The sequence below is a fragment of the Choloepus didactylus genome, chromosome 2 (assembly GCF_015220235.1).
Source record: "Choloepus didactylus isolate mChoDid1 chromosome 2, mChoDid1.pri, whole genome shotgun sequence".
In the NCBI taxonomy this organism is placed as follows: domain Eukaryota; kingdom Metazoa; phylum Chordata; class Mammalia; order Pilosa; family Megalonychidae; genus Choloepus; species Choloepus didactylus.
In genome coordinates, this window is record NC_051308.1 from 227,295,496 (window position 1) to 227,313,430 (window position 17,935).

Genomic DNA, 17,935 nt, shown 5'->3' on the forward strand with positions numbered 1-17,935 from the left:
AAATGTGCATATAAAATCTCGCCCTTGGTGTATTGCCTAAGTCAGTAAGCAGAAAGCACCTTCTTCCTGGAGAAGGATCAAGTCCTCAAAAGGTAGGAAATGTCAAAGTGTCACTTCATTGTCATAAAAAACAAAAAACAAAAAAACCAACAAACAACCCCCTCCCCAAACCAAAACCACCCCCAACCAAATACCCCGAGTTCACGATTCGCTGTAAACAAACCCAGACACCGGATCAATCCTTCTCAGTGGCAGTCGTAGCTGATGGCAGTCTCTGCAGCCTTGGCCCTCAGGTGGGGGCTGGCAGGTGATATGTTCACGGAGCCGCTGCTCAGCAGACCTGGTGGGCGCCCATCCTCGCTGGCACCCTCTCTGGTGTCCCTGTGTTCTCCCTGACCCAGGAGGACAAAAGCCCCTTTGCGGCCCCATAAGCTGAACATTGGTGTTTCTAAAATATCCTCCAAAGACAGAAAAATTCTTGTTTGCCTAGTGGCAGTGAGACTGGATCTTCCAGAGTGGCTCCTGGGGGGTGGGCGCTTCCCGTCCACCTGGTGCTTGGCTGTTGAGTGAGGCCTGGAAAAGCAGCCCAGAGACCAGGGGAGAAGGGCGGTCCCTCTCTCTCCCCTTCACATTTGCTTTCCTGAAAGGGTTTCTGGCTCTGGCCAGGTCACCTTCCCAAGGGGAGTTGGAGAGAAACTGCTTTTGGTCTCCTATTGGACAAATCGCATGGATCTCCCAAGCCCTTTTTATTTCAAGAACAGTTGTCGCTTTCCTTGTGAAAATCCTCTTTAAAAAATATTCCTTGTATTTCCCTCCCCCTCCCAGGATCTCTTTTCTTTTTTTCCCTGTTCCCTTGTTTTCCATCGTTTGAGCTGCAGGTATTCTTGGCGGCATCTCGTGGCTTGCTGCTTGGTTCTTCCTGTTGCCCATAGCCTCCGGGCAGGTGGCTGACCCTGAGGTGGGTGGAGAACCAGGGGGCTGGCAAGGGGGCGGGGCCTGGAGCCAAGGCAGGTGAGGGTCAAACCTCCACAGACTGAATCTGGTTCATCTGTGCCCGCATCACCTGGATACTGTTCAGGATTTTTTTCTGGTGGCCAGCCAAGGTGACCCCAACCCGGAGAATGTCCCTTTGGGAGAGAAGCATGGGTATTAGGGAAGTGCACAGATGAAGGAGACTCCGTGCCCAGCACAGAGCTGGCTGGGCCTCCCCAGGGGTGCTGAAGAGAGTCAGGTAGTGGGGGTTGGGGATGGGGAGTGGATGGGGGTCCAAAGCTGCAGCGAGTGACTATGGTGAGGGGAAAGGAGCACTTGCTTGGGAGTCAGGTTGCCCAGGGCACCACTCTCCTCTGCTACAGAGAAGAGGAAGGGACTCACATTTGTTAAGTATCCACTAACTTTACATCTCCTTTAATCTTCCTACCCAGCCCCAGTTTGCTGCAAGGAAACTGAGGCTGAGGGAGGTTCTGGGACTTGCCCAAGGTCACACAGCTGGTAGGTGGCAGCAGCCCTGGGTGTGAAGCCGGGTGTGACTCCCTCTTTGGCCATCTCAGCTCTTGGTCTCCCCTAGTCAGGATGCTGACTGTCCCTCACCTCCAGGGATCCTGCTTGGCAGGTGGGGTGGGAAAGGGGGCCTCGGCACTTACTCCATCATCATCTGTGACACGACGTCGAAGGAGGTGAAGCCAGCGTTGGCAAAGCTCTCCTTGTACTGCCCCATCTTGATGGCCTCCAGCCACTCATCCACAGTGTTAAAGCTGGTGTAGTCAGGGACAGTGCGGTCCAGCAGCGGCAGGTTGATTCTGTGGGTGGGGTGGGCAACCGAGACGGTCAGGCACAATTGCTGGAGTGTGAGGGTCTGTGTGTGCATGGATGTGCCTGTGGGCTGGGTGTGAACAAGCACGTGTGTGTATCCACCTGCACGTCCACACATGAATGTGCATGTATGTGTGTATTGCTGTGTGAGTGCCGACATGAGAATGGACCTGAGTGCACACACATATATGTGTGGGCAGGTGAGAGTGAGCATGTGTGTGCAGGAAGCAAAGGTGGGGGCACCTGGAATGTCTAGGGGAGCCTCTGCAGGTGTCTCCCCTCTAAAGGTGAGGACCTGCTAAAGTGGTGAGGTGGGGAGGTGACTGTTCCCCATGCTTATTGTCAGGAAGAGGGATTTCAGCTGGATTAACTGAGCTGATTATTCACTGTTTCCTCCCCCAGGGCCTTCTGGTTTGTGCTCCAGGAGGCTGGTCTTGTGGACTTCATCTCCCGAGTCCAGGTAAGGCTGGGGTGATCTTGGAATAGTTTCCTGGCTGACAAGGAGCAAAATGCCCCTTGCAAGGCTATAAACTCGGGGTGATTTCTCCCAGAGACTCAGGGGTCACTGTGGCAGGGTCAGGTTGAGGAGTGACAGCTAGAGGCAAACAAGAAGATCACTTGGTGGATGAAGGATCTGCACCCAGAGTCTCTGGCCATAGCCAACCCTGGATCCTGAGGACACCTGGCTGGATGCCAGCCCTCAGAAACCCTGTGGGATGATGGGTGCCAAGGAGCGAGAGTGTGTGGGGCCACAGTGTGACCTGTGACTGCAGCTGCAAGCCTGTCAGAGCATGCCCCAAGGTCACTGGGAGAGGAAACGGAGCCATGAGGTGATATGTTAACCAATCAAGACCCTTGGGTGCTTTCTCTTAAATGTTGTCCTCTCTGACCACACTTTCCACAGTTCTGGGTGGTTGCACTAGGAAGGCAGGTGTTCACGTGCCTCAGGTGCCAAGCCCTGCATGCCTGGCCCCTGCCTCTTTCTCCTGCCTCCTCTCTGCCCAGGCTCCCTTCCCGTCTGCCCCCCACACTCCTCGAACCTCCTGCCTTTGCACCCAGCTCCCCTCCCCCTGGAATTCCCTCACAGATGCTTCCAGACTCAACTCAGTCCTTGGCTTCTCCCTGAGCCTCCTGCCAACCCCACTTTCTGTGTCCCAGGTGCTTCCTCTACCACCCAGAGTACGTGTCCTTCTCCTCTGGGCAGTCTGTCTTGCCCCCTAAGGCAGGTTAGGTGCTGGACACACTACAGGGGTGGGGGGGCACAGCCCAGGAGCTGGGGGCGGGGCTAGAGGGGAGCCGGGTCTGTGGGAGAGGGGCGGGGCCGGGGCTGGGCATACCCAGAGGAGAGGGGCGGGGCTGGGGCAGGGCCGTACCCAGAGGAGAGGGGTGCCATGGCTTTGAGGCTGTTGGGGTTGCGGATCATCTTATCTAGTGTGTTGACGATCTGACCGAACTTGGGCCGGTGGTTGCGGTCCTTCTGCCAGCAGTCCAGCATGAGCTGGTGCAGGGCGCTGGGGCAGTCCATGGGAGGTGGCAGCCGGTAGTCCTGCTCGATGGCGTTGATTACCTGAGGAAACACAGGGGCGGGGTGCGGCTGGGCTGGGTGGGGTGAGGACATCTGCCCTCTGGCCTGGCCCATCTTGCCCCCAGTGCATCGCAGGCTAGACCTTTTTGGTCGCCATGGCAACTACGTCCACTTCCAGAAGACGGCCACCAAGACGGGCCTCACCTAGGTTCCCACCATCTATGGTCTCAATGTGATTTGGCAGCTGCCCACTCTACCCCACATGATCTCACCCCCCAACCCCAACCCCCATTTCAAAATCCAGCAACCTGTTATAGCTTCTGCTTCTGGGGTCCACCAGGCTGGCCCTCCTGCATGCTGCTCCACCAGCTCCTCCCTCCCTCCCAGCTCTAAGCCCCATCACGGTTGCCACAGTCGCTGGATTTCAGGGCCATTTAGAGTTCCGGGTAAGTGATACCCCCTGTCAGGTCCCACAACATGGTGTTGAGTCTGGCTCACCAACCTTTCTGACCACCTGTCCTCTCCACTGCTCCCCAACAGGACCCCTCCGTGTGGACGAGGCTTGACACTTGCCCTTTCCAAGTTAGTTCTTGATCATAGGAGTCTCTGTACCTACATCTTGTTTCCTGTGTATTTGTCTTGGACCCCCAGCTAGGTGGTACACACCTGGAGGTTAGACATGATCTGATCTGTGGTCCAGGGGGTGGGTGGGGGCTTCCCAACTCCTTATGCCCTAGAGAGTCCAGGGTCCTGTGCAGATATTTGGACCCAGCAACACTGGTCTGGGAGATGCCCTGGCTGCTGCGCCCGGGATCTCAGAGGACTTTCTTTCGCTCCCCAGGAGATCAGCACAAGCTAGGAATTCCCAACCTTCCTCTACCCCATCTGGCTGACCAGTAGGGCTCTGCTTGCTCCCTTGGAGACTTACATCCTGGTTAGTCATGTCCCAGTAGGGCCGCTCCCCGTAGGACATCACCTCCCACATGACGATCCCGTAGCTCCACACGTCGCTGGCCGAGGTGAACTTCCGGTACTGGATGGCTTCCGGGGCTGTCCAGCGGATCGGGATCTTTCCACCCTGGGGAATAGAAGTGGGGAGGGTTAATGGGTGGGGGGCTGACCTGTCTGGCCTCTGCTCCCAGAACTTCCCGACCTTCCCCATGTCCTGTGCTGCCATCAATCACATGAAGCACCTTACTGGTCTCCAAACTTGCCATGCTGCTTTCAACCTCTGGGCATTTGCACACACTGTTCCCTCTGCATGGAGTGCCTCTTCCTACTCTGACACCTGGAAACCTCCTTCTTATCCTTTCCCTAACTCCCAAAGAGCTGATCACACTCCTTCAGCTTATAACTGTGCCTCAAATCTCTCCATCAGGGCACTTATAACGCTGAACAGGACTCAAATTATTTGCCTCCTTGCCAGGCTCTTGCACTAGTCTCTGAGCTCTTTGAGGGTAGGGACTGTCTTATTCTTTCTGTTGGAAATCCTTCAGACAACAGCAGTTTCAGAGCATTATTGCTTGTGGCCTTTCCCCCTGGCAGCCTCTCTTCCAGCCACATGACCTTGCCATGTTCTCTGGCTGCCCTTTCCTGTCCCGTGCCATCTGATCAACTTTTACTGGCCCTTCAGATCTCAGCTCACTCCCTTTGGGAAGCCCTCCTCTGCCTCCCAGGGCTGGGCTTCCTGGCTTAGAGCACTTGCACTCTGTATCTCTGCACGTCCATGTTCCCCACCAGCCTGTGCACTCCAAGAGGGCAGGAACCATGGCATGGTTCTCTCCACATGCTTAGGACCCAGCCCAGTGATTGGTATGAGCAGGCACCAGTGAAAATGCATTGCAGGGAGAGATGGATATTCATGGTCTCCTCTCAGGCAGCGTGGTATCAGTAGGCCCTGCCTCCATCTTACCAGGGCGCTGGTGTAGGTGGGGTCTGAGGTATCATCCTCCAGAAAGCGTGAGAGCCCAAAGTCAGACACCTTGCAGACCAGATTGCTGTTGACGAGGATGTTGCGGGCGGCCAGGTCACGGTGCACGTAGTTCATGTCTGCCAGGTACTTCATGCCGGCTGCAATGCCCCGTAGCATGCCCACCAGTTGGATGACTGTGAACTGCCCATCATTTTGCTTTGGGAGAAGTTGAGAAAACACAGAGTGAATGAAAGAGCAAGGATCAGAGCTCAGAGTTTTGGACCATCCCTGGAACAGGGCCAGAGCAGGACCTGCCACCCTGGCCCTGAGCTCCCTATAGGCAGGACTCAGATGCCCGGGGACCTTAGAGAGGCCCAGGAGAGGCTGACTTTGGGGTGGTGAAGAGAACACAGGCTTTGGAGCAGATACAACTGGTTTGACTCTAGCCATGTCCCTTCCTGGTTGTGTAACCTTGGCCAAGTGACCTCACCTCTGAGTCTCTATTTTCTCATCATTGGTTAATTGGGAATAAGTAACACCCACCTCCCAGGGTTGTTCTGAGAGTTAAATGAGAAGGTACATGGAAGCTGCCTGGCACACAGTAGGTGCTTAATAAATTTTTGTTGAATGGCACCCAGTCCAATGGCATGCTTCTGACTCCCAGTCCAGTGCTCTTTGTCCAGCTGGTTGACCGTGATCTCCTGGGGGACCTGAAACTTTCATCTTTTGGTCTTGTACTCTTGACTCCCCTCTCTGGCCTATACAGCTTTAGGGGAATCCAAAGTCTGGTGGGAACTCTAGACTATGGGTTAGGAGTTTCTTCTTCTCCACCTATTTGGAGTTATGAATGCTCTGATGAAAGCTATGAGTCTACTCCCTGGAAAAGTATTCACAGGTGTGTGCACACTCCTATACTCAGCATATAATTTTGGGGTGTTCCTGGCTCTCACCTTGACCCTCAGGGTGACCTTGGGCAAACCCTACCTCTCTTTGAATCTGTTTTCTCCTGTGCATGAGAAGGCCTAAAAGCATGGATGACAAACAGACTTCAGATTGTTTGCCCACTCTGATTGACTGATTGTGGCTTCCTGGAAACTATGTAGGAAGGATTCTGGGATCACCTCTGGGCTTTGTGGGAGAGAGTACGGGGATTGATTAGCAATGCTTGCCATGGGTGAGGGAAGGGAGAGTGGCAGTATGCATGCCATTTTTGACCTAGGGCTTTTCCAAGATTCCTTCAGGCTCTGACAGTGTAAGTCTGTGTTCACCCCTCCTTTTCCTGCCCCCATCATGGGCCCCTGGCACTCTTGGCTTGTCTTACCCGCAGGAAGGAGTCAAGGGAGCCATTCTCCATGAACTCGGTGATGATCATCACAGGTGTGCTCTTGGTGACAACACCCTCCAGGTGGATGACATTGGGGTGGTCGAACTGGCCCATGATAGAGGCCTCACTCAGGAAGTCCCGGCGCTGTTTCTCGGTGTAGCCTGACTTGAGTGTCTTGATGGCCACAAAGATCTCTCGCTTGCCCGGCAGCTTCAGGTGGCCACTGCAGACCTCTCCAAACTCCCCTGGGACAGATGCAAAGAGAGAGGCAGGATGTCACTCGCCAGGTGGAAGTGCCACCTCCCTGTTTCCTGTCACCTCCACTCCTGGGGCCTGCAGGACTCCTTCTCCTCAATGGTCAATTCATTCTCAGATCCAGAATCCCCTTGTAGAATGTGAGGACCCCCAAGAGGAGACCCAGTGGGGTTCAGAAACATCCCAGCCACCTCTGGGAGTACAGAGTTAGGAGGGAGGATGCAGGGGAACCTAGGGAGATGGGTGAGGGGGGCTTGGATAAATGGTGGGAAGAAGGCCAAAGCACTGGAGTAAGAGTCCAGAAATCTGGGTTGCAGACCCAATTCAATTGCTGATTTGCTGTGGAAGCTCCTTCCCAGCCCCGTGCCTCAGTTTCCCCATCTGTTCTACCAGGTGGTTTTATGGGATGACCTTTGAGGGCCCTTCTACCTTGGGCCTTGGAGGGTCTTTTGATTCCCTACTCCATGTCCTGCCCTCTTGCCTCTGCCCCTGGAAGGACACTGGGGTGGATTCTCCACCCATGGCCGAGGCCTCAGAGCCTCTGAGGGCATCAGCCACCTACCTGCTCCAATCACCTGCTCAATTTTGACACAGGAGATGTCAATTTCCTTGGCAAATTCCCGCACTGCTTCGTTGGGGTCCTCATAGGTGAAAGGGTCAATGTAGATCTTCATGCCTGGGGTCACTGGGGGACAAGACCAGGCTGGGTCACACAGACAGACTCAAGACATGGACATAAGGAAAGGTGGGTTGGAGCCAGCCCCTGCATAGTGGGAACTCTATCCCCATGTGGACCCCATACATACTGGGAAACCCTCTGCAAGTCACCTGACCTCTCTGGGTCTCAGTGAGCAGAAGGGCACTGAGTGGAGTAGAAGGGTGAGGGCAACGGAGAGGTCGGCAGAATGGCAAATAGATTCTGGCTTTTGGTCTCGCTCTAATTGATTGGTAATGGCTTCCTAGAGCACCTTACGAGGCTGCCAGGATTGATTAGCAATGTCTGCCATGAATGTGAGCATGAAAGGATGGATGGGTCTGCTACTTGATAGAGACAGAGGGTGCAAAGGAAAGGCCAAGGAAGTCAAGAAGGAAGAAAGAGAATTGGAACTAAAATACAGAAGCAGCAGGCAATACACTGTGTTCTCCTTGGGCTCCCCCTAAGGAGATCTCCTCCCTGTCTTGCGAGGCCACATTCAGGCCTCCTCTCCCCTCAGGAGCCCTCCCAGCCAGGCCCAGAGCCTGGGTTGTCTGTCTCCCTCACCATGGCCCCCGGACCGATCTCCTGGCTCCCCTACTAGCCATGATCCCCCTGCAACTGGGATGAGACTACACATGGGACACATTAAAATGATTCCTGATCTCATCTGGATTTTAATTTTTTGATGCAGAAAGAGAAGGAGGTAACCTGGATGTCAAAGACCCAGGTCCAGCTCCAGCACTGAATCAGCAGAATGCTCTGAAGGGAAGGCAAGATGCTCCATGGCCACATTCCCCCTCCCAGCTAACTGGTCCCCAGCTGCCCAAACCGCTTGGTCCTCTCCCAGCCCAGGCCTTCCTCTGGCTTCCTAGATCCCTGCCCACCCCCGCCCCTCTTCTACTCCAGGAACTATGACTTTGGATGCAGCAGCTCCAGGAGTTGGGGGCTGGTTCAGACTAGCACCCAGAGAGCTTTTCTGGGGCTAGGATCTCTGGGCCACTGTGAGGCTTGGCTGGATGGCGAGTGGGGACATCAGCCCTGCTCAGCTGTGTGACGCGGCTGTGTCAGTTGACCACTCTCAGCCTCTGCTTCAGACATTCCAAGAATCTAGGAGTTGGGACCTCTAACACAGTTGGCAAACTATGGCCTGTGGGCCAAACCTGGCCTGTTGCCAGTTTTGTAAAGAAAATGTTATTTGAATGCAGCCATGCCTGTGAAGTTCTCAGGCTATGATTGCAGAGCCGAGTAGTTGCAACAGATTGCATGGCCCCCAAAGCCTAAAATATTTACTGTCTGGCCCTTTACAGAAAGTTTGCTGGCCCCCTGCTCTAACACACTAACTTTATTTTGGATTATTTGTGTGGGTGTTTGTCTAGCTCTTTGGGTCAGGGCTTCTTAATTTTGTTCTTGGAACCACTTGGGAGTCCAGGATGGGCTTGTGTGTGTGTCTGCCATGCAGGAAAGTAATTAATTCATGCTCCTTATAAATAGTCCAAAAATTATGGAAAACAGATATTGTAGAGAGTAAAAGTTCTCCCCAAATCCATCCTGAAATATAATAAATTTAGAGTATAGGCCTCTAGCACTTTCTATATTATAATTTGATACACATACACACACTGTACAAGCATACATATAGTGTCTGTGTCATCCAAACTTTTAGCAGAGTCTTAAAAGAGTCTGAGATCCCCCAAAAGTTAAGAACCACCATCCTGGACTTTGAGTGCCTGGGATGAGGGGGTTTGCACATGATCTTTTCTCATTTCTCCCTCCCCGGGCACACTGCCCAAACCTCTGCACGCAACAGGCACTCGACATCATAGCACTGGGCAGAATCCAGATGATGGAGATAGCATAGTAATAATAACAATAATACTAGCACTGCCACTTCCCAAGCCCTTCATCTGTGCCTGGCACTGTGCCAAGCTCTTTGTATGCATCATCTGATCTCCTCCTCCCAAAAACGCAATAAGAAAGGATCATTATCACCATTTTGCACATAAAGACAATGTGGGCTCAGAGAGGTTAAGTAATCTGCCCAAGGCCACACAGCCAGCAAGTGGCACAGTCAGGATTTGAACCCAGGCCTGTCAGATGTGAGGGCCTATACTCTTCATCACCTAGGCTTACTGCCCCCTGGATGTAAAGCCACCAGGGTCTGCTCCCTGCCTCCTCTTGCCCCTGGAGTATTCAGCCATGATGTCCCCTTCCCATGTCAGCCCTGGTGTTCGAACTCTCTGTGATCTGGTCCCACTTACAGCTCACTGCTCCCTTATATGCCAACAAAGAGGAATTATTTAACCGGGGTTCCCTTCTTGCCTTGGCTCATGTTGTTTCTTCCATTTGGAAGAACTTTCTCTCCCTCTGTGTCCAGACCCAGTGCCACCTCCTCTGTGAGGCCTGCCTGGACCAGTAGAGACCTGTGCTCTCTCCCAGGCTCTTGCAGTCCCTGCTGCACATCCACCCTTACAGCCTGGGTCCCTGCAGAGCTTTTCTACCTTGTATCAAGGCTTCCAGATCTGCATACCCACAGCAACCCCCGACCCCTTTCTGGAATACTCTGACGCCTGTGAGGACATTTTTACCCTCTCTCCCCCAGGGAGTCCAGGGCTGTGTCTGTTTCGTTTATGCTCAATCCTGAGGCCTGGCACCTAGTGGGTACCCAATAAATGCTTATTTAATGAATAATAGCATTATTCTTTTACATGCCCGTTTCTTCCTCTCCACCTATTTGGGGTTGTGAATGCCTTTGATGCATTTGATGAATCTACCCCTTGGAAAAGTATTCATGTATGTGCACACTCCTATATTCAGCTTATAATCTGAGGGTGTTCACAGGCCCTAGAAAGCTCTAGGGGCTTTTGAACCCAGAGTTATGAGCTCTTGCTCTAGAACGTGAGCTCTGGAGTCCAGATGTGAGGGGGTATACAGTAGATGCTTAATAAACACCTATTGATATTGTTTTGAGTGGAGCCGCCCGTGCTTCCATCACCCTGTGGTGTCACCTCACTGTTAAGAGCACGGTCAGCTCACAGGTCAATGCAGATTTACCAGGTACCAGGTCCTGTTCCAGGCATTTTATAGGTTATCAGCCCAATTTATACTCATAGTAACCCCACCAAGTAGATGCTATAACTAAGTGAATCTTATGAAACTGTCAGTATTTGACTATTTCTTACCTACAAAAATAGAAGTTTCATTTGGTCCCACCTATTATCATCCCCATTTCTCAGATGAGGAAATTGTGGCTCAGAAAGGTCAAATTCCCAAGGGAACACAGGCACAGCTAATAAGCAGCATATGTGGGATTTGAACCTGGGCTGCCTGTCTACATTTGTGACTTCCATGCTACCAGTTCCTTTCTGGTGCCTCCCAAGTCTGTCTCCTGGGATGGAAGGTGAGCTCCTCACCGCCAGAGTCTCACATAGGACTGGCTTCTGGGGGCGCATTTGCTGAATTGAAGTTGGATACAAACTTCTGCAGACTGAGACTTCAGAAAACAGTATGCTGTTTGTTGGATGATTTACAGCTGTCAGTGCCACCAACTGTAGTCCTGAACCCAAACGGGAGATTCAGAACAAGGGAGGAGGAGCCAGGTATCCAGAGACCTGGGTTCGAGTCAGTAACAACTGTCACAAACAAGCTGCTTTATCCAAGATCCACCACTGTATTAATCCAGCTGTGTGGCCTTGGGCAGGTTACTCAACCTCTCTGTGCCTCGTTTTTTCATTTACAAAATGGGGATAATAAAACAGCAGCTACCTCACGCAGGGACTGTGAGGATTAAATGAGATGATCTGGTTAAAGGGCTTAGTAGAGCCGTTGGGATAAACAAAGCACTGAATAAATGTTACCTGTTCCAAAGAAGGTTGGCAATTATTGTTAGTAAATAGTATTAGTAAAAACACTTTACTATCCATTAATTCCTTTAATCTTCACAACAACCCTGCAAAAGAAGTATCATTCCTGCCATTTTCTATATAAAGTCTCCGAGGCTCAGAGAGGTCTGATGACTTCCGCAGGGTCGCCCAGCTGGCTGGTGGCAGAGCAGGGAGAAGCCAAGTGGGTCTCCCTGGTTCCAGACCCTCCTGGGGTCTATTTTAAAAATAAATACCGGTGTCACCTGCTTCCTCATTACTAAAGCAGTGCTCTCAGAGGGCTCCAGGTGACGGAGGGTGGCCTGGGATCACACCCCAGCTCCTGCCCTGAGTAGCTGTATGACTCTCCGTGCCTCAGATTCCTCTTTCACTAAATGGGGAAATTATAAGGATTAAAAGAGTAAATATATGCAGAGCCTTAAAACATTTCTTGGCACATAGAAAATACTAAATTTATTAAATCACATTAACGGTCATGATTTTATTACTTGGGGAGTGGGGGTGATGTGATTTATGACTTTTCTTTTTAACATACAGGTAATTTTTATTTCTGTGTGGCTAAATTTGTGATTCTTCTATTGCTTTATGCTTAGGAAGTCCTTCTTCATCTACCTATCAGTTAAATATCAGTTATCTAAATTTTCTTCCAGAAATTTTAATGGCCTCATTATTTTTACATTTATAACCAACGCTACTTTTAAGCCCAAGAACTTTTACTTCCCATTAAGTCTTACCCAGGGTATCAAGGTCTAGAACTCCTTGACTTGGCTCTTTCTTTCATACGCCAGATCCAACTCTGTGGCTGGTGCTAGTGGCATTATTTAAGAACACATCAGATGCCCATCATCTCTCTCATGCCCTCCACTGTGGCCACCTGATGCAGCCCCCATCATCTCTGGCCTCACCAGTCTCCCTGCTTCTGTCCTTGCCCAGTGCACCCTACCCTACACCCTTTGGTCCATTCTCCACACAGCAGCCAGAGACAGCCTGTCAAAACTAACCCAGAGCATGTCAGTCCTCTGCTTAGACCCTTCTAATAGCTCCCTACTTCACCCAAATACCTGCTGAGGCCTGGTAATGATGTACAAGAATCTGCATGGTGGGACCCTCCGGTGCCCCACCTTCACCCTCCCCTCACTCTGCTCCAGCAACACTGGCCTCTTTGCTGTGCCTGGAACCAGCCGGACATGCTCCAGCCTCAGGGCCTTTGCAGGAATACTCTTCCCTAAGACATCTCTGCATGGCTCACTCCCCCATCTCCTTCATGTCTTTGCTCAAATGAGACCTCTTAATGTCAACCCCAACCACCTTGTTCCAAAACTCTGACCCCCACCATCTCGATCCATTACCCTCTCTATCTGGCCTTTTTTCCATTGCATGTGCATCTTCTAAAATACTGTATAACTTACCCATTTATTACACGTGATTTTTATTGCTGGTCCTTCCCACTAGAATTATTAGCTCCACAAGGGCAGGTATCTTTGGTTTGTTTACCTAGACCAGGGCCTGGCACACATAGGCCTGCAGTAAACATTTGACAGATGAAGGGATATGCTGATGCTCCCCACTCCCTTACCCTGTGGCAGCCCCTGGAGCTTATGTGAGGAACCCTAGGGTACCCTGCTGAGTAGAGTTTGAGAACCTATATTGTACCCACTTGGAATTCCTTTTGGCTGAATGGGCTCAAGTGAGGACTAAGCTCATTCCCCCCCTGGCAAATTGCCAGTTCTTCCAAGGTCAAGTGGAGAGGACACTAAGATCTGCTTTTGTCTCTGCTGGCCCCCTTGAGGGAGGGATATCTGCCCTGGGTGTGTGGTGCATGTGTTCCCAGCCTGGCCTAGTAGGAGGGATGCTGGGGGAAGTGGAGGCACTGGGTTGGTGAGGGGGCAGGCTCCAGAGGGTCACAGGAGGCAAGTGACAGAGAGCTGAACACCTCCCACCTCTAGGGTCAGGGCCTTGGGTCCTCAGCATCCCATCTCATCCAACCATCCACCATCCAATCCATCCATCCACCCAATTCAATTCATTCTGCAAATATGTATCTAGAGCCTACTGCATGCTAGGCACTTTGCTGGTACCAGGGAGGCAGTGGTGAATGTCAGGCACAATTCCAGGCCTCTAAGCACTTCCACTACCACACTGGAGAGACAAGGAAATGGCCACCACAATGTGGCCCAGTAAGAGTAAGGATGAGGCAGGCAGGAGGGGCTGTGCAAGCAGCGACGGGGACCTTAAATCCAGGGTGTGGTGGGAGTCAGGAAAGGCTTCTCAGAGGGGCTTGTATAGAGGGAGGCCTGAAGGATGCATAAGAGTTAAACAGGAAAAGAGAAGAAGGGAGGGTGCTCCAGGCAGACGGCACAGCATGGACACATTCGGGGCACAGCCTCCATTCAGTCTGGCTGCAGCATGGGAGGAGCAGGTGAAAGAAGGCTGGAGAAGTCACTGGGGGACTGTTAGGGAAGGGCCTGAGGGTGCTGGCCCCCATGGGGTGTACATACTGTGGCCGCTGGTGTAGTGCTGCAGCTTGTCCGTGTATTCCGAATCGGCACGCTCAAACCCCCGTCTTCTGGAACAAGAGCAAAGGGCTGGAGCCACCTGGAGGTGCCCAGGAAGCTGGGAGCCACGGTAGGTAATAGGGAGAGGATGGACAGGCCCTTAAAGCCACACTGCTGCCAAAGGGCTCCCTGCCGGCCCTTTGCCCAGCAGTCTCACCCTTCCTGGTTGCACACCCATCCCTGCCCACCTCTCCCACCTCAAGTCTGGGGTCACCTTTTCCCTCTTCCCCTCTCCAGCCAAGCGCCTTCCAAGGAGCAAAGCCACTTCTCATCCATGACTTCTATCCACCTGCCCTCAAGGCTCAGTCTGTTCTAAAGTGGGGGACTCTCAGGAAGAAGAGAGCCTCTCCTTGCATTATACCCAGTAGCAGTCAGGGAATCGGCCCTGCCCTCCTGCCTCTGTACATACTGTGCCTGCCTCTTGGGAGGCCCTTTCCTCCTAAGTTCTCCCTCATTTTCTGGCCACCTTAGCCAGGAGGCCTGACCCGAGCTCCCAGCCTCCCTCTGACACTCTGCTTATGGCCCTATTCACGGAAGTGGGTGTGATCCCTCTTCCTTTGCCACATCCCCTTAGCTCCTAGCACCGAGCAGTCTTTCCTGCCTCCTGTCTGAAATGCTCCTTCAGGCTGAAGTATTCCTGTCTCAATGTGCTGCCCCTTGAAAAGTGGACTTGCAAAGGGCAATGCCTAACCCAGAGGGATGGGCTGTTAATGGTGGGCGTTAGGCCGCAGGAGGCCCCTTGAGGATACCCAGGCCCACCCAAGTCTCCCCTACCCCAGGCAATTATGGGGTGCCTCTTCTGGTTCAGGAATGGCTGAGCGGACTGACAGAATGCAGCTTGGGTAGCCAGGCCTGGGCTGGGCCGGGGTCTGCCCACCCACCTGTTACACACGATGGCGATGACGACCACGGCAATGAGGAAGACCAGGCCAGCGGCCGAGGAGCCGATGATGAGTGGCAGCTTCTCCTGGATGCTTGTCTGGTACTCGGCTGGGAAGAAAGCACAGTGGGGTGTTCTCAGCCTGGCTCTGGGAGTCCTGACCCACTAACTCCCTCCCAGGTCTCCTGGGATCCTGAGGCTCTGTCCTGGCTCCCGACAGCACCTGTCACGTGCCCACGTCACAGTCCCTGAACTGCTCCAACCCTCAGTTCTCATGGATAACACCTACATCCCAATGTTGAAATGAAATGCAACAATGATAGCGGACAAGACAGGGGGGCAGTTAAAAGCAGGGACTCTGGAGCCAGACTCCCTGAGTGTGAATCCTGATGGTGCCATGTTTTGGCTGTGTGATCTCTGGCAAGTGACTCAATCTCTCTGCCTCAGTTTCCTCACCTGCAAAATGAGAAACATAATAGTTCCTATCTCATAGGGTTGCCATGTGAAGCACATAGAACAATGCATGGCACACAGCAAGCACTCAATAAATATTAGCTGGTATCGTTTGCTGTTTTTATGTGTCAGTCACTGTAACTATCTTGTTTGATTCTCAGAATGGTTCTGTGATGCAGGTCCTATGATTACCCCCATTTTACAGATGATGAAATTGAGGCTTAAGGAGGTCGCACAGTGAGGATGTGGCCAAAGGCAGGATTTGAACCCAGGCCTGCTTAACCCAAGGCCTGCAGGCTTAATGAGATGGTGTACAAGATGTGTTTAGCACAGGGCCAGGCGCTGGGAGACCATTCATTACATTTCCAATGCCATCAACATCATCAACCTTTTTAATACTATTATCATTACTTTTTGTTGCCTCCCAGACCAGCACAGGAGCCTGTCGAGGTTAGGGATGAGGCCAGTTCTAGGTCCTTAGTGCCCACACCAGCCTGGTATGTGGCAGGGCCCCAGCATCATTTGTGCAATGAATAAAGAAAGGACCTTGGGCCGTCCCCCCCACTCCAGGTCAGTGACACACATCCAATATGGAAAAAGGCTTAGAGAGGTAAAAAATGCTGGTCATGAGGCAAGGGGGATTTTACAGAGGAGTGAATGCTGGAAGGGATGGTGGGGCCATAATGGAGGATTCTGATGATGAGAAGAAAAGTTAGGGATTCAGGAGCCTCTGCATTGCTCAACCAGGCCAAGGCCAAGGCCCATGCCCAGCAGTTAAAGTAGATGCTAAGAAGGGATGGTGGGGCCTGGTGGTAGGTAGGGCTGTGGGCTGCCCCGGAGCTCAGCTGGCTGGTGGAAGGGCTCCCAGATTCCCAGCAAGGATGATGATGACCTTCACTACTCTTTGGTGAGTGCTAACTCTGTGTTGGACCTAGTACCAATCCTGTGCTAGGTCCTGTATGTGTGTCCCCAATCCTTAGCCTAGTTTGATAATGATGATAATTGTGATGATGACGATGATGATGATGATGATGATGAGATAGTTGTTATCACTGCTGTTTATAGAGAAGAAAATGGATGCTCAGAGAGATCAGGTGAGTTACTCAGGGCCACACAGCTAGAGGCAGACTCAGCACTGGAAACCCCACCTGCCTGGCTTCAGAGCCCACACTCTTTTAACTGTGCCGCTCTTCAAAGATTATCAGTGCAGGAAGGGTGCTTGGAGACCATGTGGTCCCAGATTAGGAGACACACAGCCTGGGCGCTGGAACCGTCCACTCCCTTGACCAGGGCAGACATTGCTAATCTATCCCAGAACTCTTTCCCGCTGAACTCAGATGTGGCTTTGGAATTCTTCTCGTTCTAACTGCAACACATTGTAGTAGTATAAGGATAAAATATGCTTACTCTGTCAGATCAGATCTGATGCTTTTGTTCTATAGATGAGAACAATTTGGACCAGGGAATGGAAGTTACTTGCCCAGAGTGTTTCAGCAAGTTAGGGGTGCACTCCCAAGAGTCCTGGCAAATGGAAGTGACTCAACTGATATGGTGGTAACAGAGGAGTCAGTGTCCTTTCTGGGTCACAGAACCAGGGCTTTGTCCATGGTTTTGTCGTCTGTACACTGCACAAAGCTTCCCAATCAGAAGGGAGGGAGGGAGGGTTGACATCTGGAAGAGGGGCTGCCATTTCTAGTTTGAGTTTGTTCTGTCTGTGGAGCCAGCACCTCCCTCTTGCCCCCGAGCCCCCACTCACCTTCTGTCATGGTCTGGAAGTACATCTTGCCACTGTAGCGCCCGTAGCCTGCCACGGTGCGCGCCCGCACCTGGAAGACATAGATGGCGCCGGCTTTGAGGCCCTGCACAGTGACCGTGTTGGTGGGGCTTTTTATGGCTGTGGCGTTGTACTCACTGAGCTCCTGCCGAGGAACAGAGAAGATGGTTAGTGAGGTCGTTGCCCACAGCGGGCCCAGAGCTGAGTGCCCACATTTGCTGTTTTGGGGTGGGACTAGTCATCGGATAAATATCTACTGTTCCCAATTCTTCTCTCCCTCCCTGTAATAGAATTACACACTCATGCCTTTTGCAACACTACCCACAAAAGCAGGCGGAGTATATTTCTCAGCCTCATGGATGCTGGATTTGTCATGTGACTTGCTTTAGCCATTGGAATATTTTAGTGGACGTGATGCAGGCAGAGGCTTTACATGTGCTTGCTGATTTGGCTTGACGTCTCGTGCTGCTGCCATCTGCCACAAGGAGAGCTTGCCCTGGTAACAGCTAGTTCGAGAATGAGAGATAAGTGGAAAACTACTAGTTCCAACTACTAGTCTGGAAGGGGGCCAGCTCAGTTGACCCACAGACAGACACACAACCTATGAGCAAGAAAAATAATCACTTCTTTTTGTAAGCCATTGGATTTTGGGGCCGTTTGTTTTGTAGTATCATCTCAACAACAGCGATGAATACTCATGTACTGAGTGGCCGCTGTGTGCAGATCCTGAAGACTAGACCTTGAGTTCGTGGAGACAGCAGGGAGAGAGTTCACTTTATTCACACCTGCATCCCCCTCCCTGCCCCATGCCTTGATGGATTAAGTGGAAGGACCCCTGCTCGGCCTCAGCACCCTTGGATGAGGGCAGGC

At 52.1% G+C, this 17,935-nt stretch overlaps 1 protein-coding gene across 3 annotated transcripts in view; it reads right to left on the minus strand.

Annotated features, from left to right (window-relative positions):
* Positions 1 to 762: 762 nt before the first annotated feature.
* The window catches only part of EPHB2 (EPH receptor B2), a 179,870-nt gene continuing 162,697 nt past the window's right edge, over positions 763 to 17,935 (minus strand). The window contains exons 7-16 of one of the 3 annotated variants that reach the window (XM_037828236.1): positions 17,048 to 17,210; positions 14,840 to 14,948; positions 13,902 to 13,969; positions 7,391 to 7,513; positions 6,571 to 6,818; positions 5,250 to 5,465; positions 4,266 to 4,415; positions 3,186 to 3,379; positions 1,644 to 1,799; positions 763 to 1,127 (exon numbers count right to left, since the gene is read on the minus strand). In XM_037828236.1, coding sequence (XP_037684164.1) covers positions 1,019 to 1,127; positions 1,644 to 1,799; positions 3,186 to 3,379; positions 4,266 to 4,415; positions 5,250 to 5,465; positions 6,571 to 6,818; positions 7,391 to 7,513; positions 13,902 to 13,969; positions 14,840 to 14,948; positions 17,048 to 17,210 — 1,536 coding nt within the window. In that variant the 3' untranslated portion in view covers positions 763 to 1,018. The remainder of the gene's footprint in view (positions 1,128 to 1,643; positions 1,800 to 3,185; positions 3,380 to 4,265; positions 4,416 to 5,249; positions 5,466 to 6,570; positions 6,819 to 7,390; positions 7,514 to 13,901; positions 13,970 to 14,839; positions 14,949 to 17,047; positions 17,211 to 17,935) is intronic. The other 2 variants (XM_037828237.1, XM_037828235.1) reach the window with 2 other exon arrangements.